Source organism: Coregonus clupeaformis, chromosome 28 (genome assembly GCF_020615455.1).
Source record: "Coregonus clupeaformis isolate EN_2021a chromosome 28, ASM2061545v1, whole genome shotgun sequence".
Taxonomy (NCBI): domain Eukaryota; kingdom Metazoa; phylum Chordata; class Actinopteri; order Salmoniformes; family Salmonidae; genus Coregonus; species Coregonus clupeaformis.
In genome coordinates, this window is record NC_059219.1 from 36,120,145 (window position 1) to 36,126,721 (window position 6,577).

Consider the following 6,577-nt stretch of genomic DNA (forward strand, 5'->3'; position numbering starts at 1 on the left):
GTGAGGTAGTGTATTAGTGAGGTAGTGTGGTAGTGTAGTGTGGTAGTGTGGTAGTGTAGTAGTGTGGTAGTGTGGTAGTGTAGTAGTGTAGTAGTGTAGTAGTGTGGTAGTGTGGTAGTGTGGTAGTGTGGTAGTGAGGTAGTGTAGTAGTGAGGTAGTGTGGTAGTGTAGTAGTGTGGTAGTGTAGTAGTGTAGTAGTGTGGTAGTGTAGTAGTGTGGTAGTGTGGTAGTGTAGTAGTGTGGTAGTGTAGTAGTGTGGTAGTGTAGTAGTGTATTAGTGAGGTAGTGTATTAGTGAGGTAGTGTGGTAGTGTAGTGTGGTAGTGTGGTAGTGTAGTAGTGTGGTAGTGTGGTAGTGTGGTAGTGAGGTAGTGTAGTAGTGAGGTAGTGTGGTAGTGTAGTAGTGTGGTAGTGTAGTAGTGTGGTAGTGTATTAGTGAGGTAGTGTATTAGTGAGGTAGTGAGGTAGTGAGGTAGTGTGGTAGTAGTGAGGTAGTGTGGTAGTGTAGTAGTGTGGTAGTAGTGAGGTAGTGTGGTAGTGTAGTGGTGTGGTAGTGTAGTGGTGTGGTAGTGTGGTAGTGTAGTAGTGTAGTAGTGTGGTAGTGTGGTAGTGTGGTAGTGTAGTAGTGTAGTAGTGTGGTAGTGTGGTAGTGTAGTAGTGTAGTAGTGTGGTAGTGTGGTAGTGTGGTAGTGTAGTAGTGTAGTAGTGTGGTAGTGTGATAGTGTGGTAGTGTGGTAGTGTAGTAGTGTAGTAGTGTGGTAGTGTGGTAGTGTAGTAGTGTAGTAGTGTGGTAGTGTAGTAGTGTAGTAGTGTGGTAGTGTGGTAGTGTGGTAGTGTAGTAGTGTAGTAGTGTAGTAGTGTGGTAGTGTGGTAGTGTAGTAGTGTAGTAGTGTGGTAGTGTGGTAGTGTGGTAGTGAGGTAGTGTAGTAGTGTGGTAGTGTGGTAGTGTAGTAGTGTATTAGTGAGGTAGTGTATTAGTGAGGTAGTGTGGTAGTGAGGTAGTGTGGTAGTGTGGTAGTGTGGTAGTGTAGTAGTGTGGTAGTGAGGTAGTGTGGTAGTGTAGTAGTGTGGTAGTGTGGTAGTGTAGTAGTGTAGTAGTGTAGTAGTGTGGTAGTGAGGTAGTGTGGTAGTGAGGTAGTGTAGTAGTGTGGTAGTGTAGTAGTGTGGTAGTGTGGTAGTGTAGTAGTGTGGTAGTGTAGTAGTGAGGTAGTGTAGTAGTGTGGTAGTGTGGTAGTGTAGTAGTGTAGTAGTGTAGTAGTGTGGTAGTGTGGTAGTGTAGTAGTGTGGTAGTGTGGTAGTGTAGTGTGGTAGTGTGGTAGTGTAGTAGTTTAGTAGTGTGGTAGTGTGGTAGTGTAGTAGTGTAGTAGTGTGGTAGTGTGGTAGTGTAGTAGTGTAGTAGTGTAGTAGTGTAGTAGTGTGGTAGTGTGGTAGTGTGGTAGTGTGGTAGTGTAGTAGTGTGGTAGTGTAGTGTGGTAGTGTGGTAGTGTAGTAGTTTAGTAGTGTGGTAGTGTAGTAGTGTAGTAGTGTGGTAGTGTAGTAGTGTGGTAGTGTGGTAGTGAGGTAGTGTGGTAGTGAGGTAGTGTGGTAGTGTGGTAGTGTGGTAGTGTAGTAGTGTAGTAGTGTGGTAGTGTGGTAGTGTGGTAGTGTAGTAGTGTATTAGTGAGGTAGTGTATTAGTGAGGTAGTGTGGTAGTGTAGTGTGGTAGTGTGGTAGTGTAGTAGTTTAGTAGTGTGGTAGTGTGGTAGTGTAGTAGTGTAGTAGTGTGGTAGTGTAGTAGTGTGGTAGTGTGGTAGTGTAGTAGTGTAGTGTAGTAGTGTAGTAGTGTAGTAGTGTAGTAATGTGGTAGTGTAGTAGTGTAGTAGTGTGGTAGTGTGGTAGTGTAGTAGTGTAGTGTAGTAGTGTGGTAGTGTAGTAGTGTGGTAGTGTAGTAGTGTGGTAGTGTAGTAGTGTAGTAGTGTGGTAGTGTAGTAGTGTGGTAGTGTAGTAGTGTATTAGTGAGGTAGTGAGGTAGTGTAGTAGTGTGGTAGTGTGGTAGTGCGGTAGTGTGGTAGTGTAGTAGTGTAGTAGTGTAGTAGTGTAGTGGTGTGGTAGTGTAGTAGTGTAGTAGTGTGGTAGTGTAGTAGTGTGGTAGTGTAGTAGTGTAGTAGTGTGGTAGTGTAGTAGTGTGGTAGTGTAGTAGTGTGGTAGTGTAGTAGTGTATTAGTGAGGTAGTGTATTAGTGAGGTAGTGTGGTAGTGAGGTAGTGTGGTAGTGTGGTAGTGTGGTAGTGTAGTAGTGTAGTAGTGTGGTAGTGTGGTAGTGTGGTAGTGTAGTAGTGTATTAGTGAGGTAGTGTATTAGTGAGGTAGTGTGGTAGTGTAGTGTGGTAGTGTGGTAGTGTAGTAGTTTAGTAGTGTGGTAGTGTGGTAGTGTAGTAGTGTAGTAGTGTGGTAGTGTAGTAGTGTGGTAGTGTGGTAGTGTAGTAGTGTAGTGTAGTAGTGTAGTAGTGTAGTAGTGTAGTAATGTGGTAGTGTAGTAGTGTAGTAGTGTGGTAGTGTGGTAGTGTGGTAGTGTAGTAGTGTAGTGTAGTAGTGTGGTAGTGTAGTAGTGTGGTAGTGTAGTAGTGTAGTAGTGTGGTAGTGTAGTAGTGTGGTAGTGTAGTAGTGTATTAGTGAGGTAGTGAGGTAGTGTAGTAGTGTGGTAGTGTGGTAGTGCGGTAGTGTGGTAGTGTAGTAGTGTAGTAGTGTAGTAGTGTAGTGGTGTGGTAGTGTAGTAGTGTAGTAGTGTGGTAGTGTAGTAGTGTGGTAGTGTAGTAGTGTAGTAGTGTGGTAGTGTAGTAGTGTGGTAGTGTAGTAGTGTGGTAGTGTAGTAGTGTATTAGTGAGGTAGTGTATTAGTGAGGTAGTGTGGTAGTGTAGTGTGGTAGTGTGGTAGTGTAGTGGTGTGGTAGTGTGGTAGTGTAGTAGTGTAGTGTAGTAGTGTGGTAGTGTAGTAGTGTGGTAGTGTAGTAGTGTGGTAGTATGGTAGTGTAGTAGTGTGGTAGTGTAGTAGTGTAGTAGTGTGGTAGTGTAGTAGTGTGGTAGTGTAGTAGTGTATTAGTGAGGTAGTGTATTAGTGAGGTAGTGTGGTAGTGTAGTGTGGTAGTGTGGTAGTGTAGTAGTGTGGTAGTGTGGTAGTGTAGTAGTGTAGTAGTGTAGTAGTGTGGTAGTGTGGTAGTGTGGTAGTGAGGTAGTGTAGTAGTGAGGTAGTGTGGTAGTGTAGTAGTGTGGTAGTGTAGTGGTGTGGTAGTGTATTAGTGAGGTAGTGTATTAGTGAGGTAGTGAGGTAGTGAGGTAGTGTGGTAGTAGTGAGGTAGTGTGGTAGTGTAGTAGTGTGGTAGTAGTGTGGTAGTGTGGTAGTGTAGTGGTGTGGTAGTGTGGTAGTGTGGTAGTGTATTAGTGAGGTAGTGAGGTAGTGTGGTAGTAGTGTGGTAGTGTGGTAGTGTAGTAGTGTGGTAGTAGTGTGGTAGTGTAGTGGTGTGGTAGTGTGGTAGTGTGGTAGTGTATTAGTGAGGTAGTGAGGTAGTGTGGTAGTAGTGTGGTAGTGTGGTAGTGTAGTAGTGTAGTAGTGTAGTAGTGTAGTAGTGTGGTAGTGTAGTAGTGTAGTAGTGTAGTAGTGTAGTAGTGTGGTAGTGTAGTAGTGTGGTAGTGTAGTAGTGTAGTAGTGTGGTAGTGTAGTAGTGTGGTAGTGTAGTAGTGTAGTAGTGTAGTAGTGTAGTAGTGTGGTAGTGTGGTAGTGTAGTAGTGTGGTAGTAGTGTGGTAGTGTATTAGTGAGGTAGTTACCCAGATGGGTTCAGCATCATGGCTGTCCAGTAGGCCTCCATGGGGGCTGTGACCACAGCATCAAACAGAGTCTGTCTCAACAGTTCCTCATCACCTATAGAAGATGAATGAGATTCATGTTAAAGGTCAATCTAAGGCTCTTTTTCTCAATTCCGTATTCATATCTGAATGTCCTGTGGGTTAAGTGTGATCTACGTGGAAAGCTCACACTCCAGATCAGGTTCCTTCCCAGTGAGGTATCGAAACACAGCCTGGAGCTGGGTCAGCTTGCGGTGGTGAGGGTCAATGTCTGTCTCACAGTAGGTCCTGGACGACAGACAGACAGACAGACAGACAGACAGACAGACAGACAGACAGACAGACAGCAGTAATAGAGTAACAGTCAGGTACACTAACATATCACATCACATAACTGTTGTCCTGTTACAGACGGCATAGCTAGTAAGTGACAGAATCGGGAGGGAAACTGATTCCTCACACACTCACCACTCATTTGCGATGGACACATCTGGCTGCATCAGGTCATTGAGGCCTGTGGATGGAAACAAGTTATAACACCATGGTTTAGTGGTTATACTGCAGAGGCCTGTGGATGGGTTATAACACCATGGTTTAGTGGTTATACTGCAGAGGCCTGTGGATGGGTTATAACACCATGGTTTAGTGGTTATACTGCAGAGGCCTGTGGATGGGTTATAACACCATGGTTTAGTGGTTATACTGCAGAGGCCTGTGGATGGGTTATAACACCATGGTTTAGTGGTTATACTGCAGAGGCCTGTGGATGGGTTATAACACCATGGTTTAGTGGTTATACTGCAGAGGCCTGTGGATGGGTTATAACACCATGGTTTAGTGGTTATACTGCAGAGGCCTGTGGATGGGTTATAACACCATGGTTTAGTGGTTATACTGCAGAGGCCTGTGGATGGGTTATAACACCATGGTTTAGTAGTTATACTGCAGAGGCCTGTGGATGGGTTATAACACCATGGTTTAGTGGTTATACTGCAGAGGCCTGTGGATAGGTTATAACACCATGGTTTAGTAGTTATACTGCAGAGGCCTGTGGATGGGTTATAACACCATGGTTTAGTGGTTATACTGCAGAGGCCTGTGGATGGGTTATAACACTATCATTTAGTAGTTATACTGCAGAGGCCTGTGGATGGGTTATAACACCATGGTTTAGTAGTTATACTGCAGAGGCCTGTGGATGGGTTATAACACCATGGTTTAGTAGTTATACTGCAGAGGCCTGTGGATGGGTTATAACACTATGGTTTAGTGGTTATACTGCAGAGGCCTGTGGATGGGTTATAACACTATCGTTTAGTAGTTATACTGCAGAGGCCTGTGGATGGGTTATAACACTATGGTTTAGTGGTTATACTGCAGAGGCCTGTGGATGGGTTATAACACCATGGTTTAGTGGTTATACTGCAGAGGCCTGTGGATGGGTTATAACACCATGGTTTAGTGGTTATACTGCAGAGGCCTGTGGATGGGTTATAACGCCATGGTTTAGTAGTTATACTGCAGAGGCCTGTGGATAGTTATACTGTAGTGTTTGTTGTTCAGGTAAGAGAGAAGACTTACCTTCCTTTACCGACACGTTCCCTAGGAAGATGTATTCACCATGCCCTCTGGTCAGCACCATGCCAAGACTGTAGAAACACTCGTTACATGTTTCCACATTTGCTATTGTTTGACACATTATAACTGTTAATTAGACGTTGATTTAGAAGAGTCTATTTTGATTGAACCAACCTGAATGGCGTCTCGTTGATGGTTGTGTAGAAGTAGTCATTCTTCAGGAACATGACTCTTCTCTGGTAGGAGAACACACAGATCTTAGAAGTTATAGTAGGCTCTATGTAACGGTACCTTGTCCTAGGAGTACTGCTATGTTATCAATAACTATGTAATGGTACCTTGTCCTAGGAGTACTGCTATGTTATCAATAACTATGTAATGGCACCTTGTCCTCGGAGTACTGCTATGTTATCAATAACTATGTAATGGTACCTTGTCCTAGGAGTACTGCTATGTTATCAATAACTATGTAATGGTACCTTGTAATAGGAGTACTGCTATGTTATCAATAACTATGTAATGGTACCTTGTCCTAGGAGTACTGCTATGTTATCAATAACTATGTAATGGTACATTGTAATAGGAGTACTGCTATGTTATCAATAACTATGTAATGGTACCTTGTCCTAGGAGTACTGCTATGTTATCAATAACTATGTAATGGTACCTTGTAATAGGAGTACTGCTATGTTATCAATAACTATGTAATGGTACCTTGTCCTAGGAGTACTGCTATGTTATCAATAACTATGTAATGGTACCTTGTAATAGGAGTACTGCTATGTTATCAATAACTATGTAATGGTACCTTGTCCTAGGAGTACTGCTATGTTATCAATAACTATGTAATGGTAGCTTGTAATAGGAGTACTGCTATGTTATCAATAACTATGTAACGGCACCTTGTAATAGGAGTACTGCTATGTTATCAATAACTATGTAACGGCACCTTGTAATAGGAGTACTGCTATGTTATCAATAACTATGTAATGGTACCTTGTAATAGGAGTACTGCTATGGTTAATAATAACTATGTAATGGTACCTTGTAATAGGAGTACTGCTATGGTTAATAATAACTATGTAATGGTACCTTGTAATAGGAGTACTGCTATGTTATCAATAACTATGTAATGGTACCTTGTAATAGGAGTACTGCTATGTTATCAATAACTATGTAATGG

General features: G+C 42.8%; 1 protein-coding gene across 1 annotated transcript in view; it reads right to left on the reverse strand.

The window, feature by feature from the left end:
* Positions 1–3,794: 3,794 nt before the first annotated feature.
* LOC121543969 (voltage-dependent calcium channel subunit alpha-2/delta-4-like) overlaps positions 3,795–6,577 on the reverse strand; it is a 53,330-nt gene continuing 50,547 nt past the window's right edge. Inside the window, 5 exon segments of the mRNA XM_045208414.1 lie at positions 3,795–3,892; positions 4,007–4,104; positions 4,285–4,330; positions 5,398–5,465; positions 5,569–5,630. Of these exon segments, the coding sequence (XP_045064349.1) occupies positions 3,795–3,892; positions 4,007–4,104; positions 4,285–4,330; positions 5,398–5,465; positions 5,569–5,630 (372 nt within the window).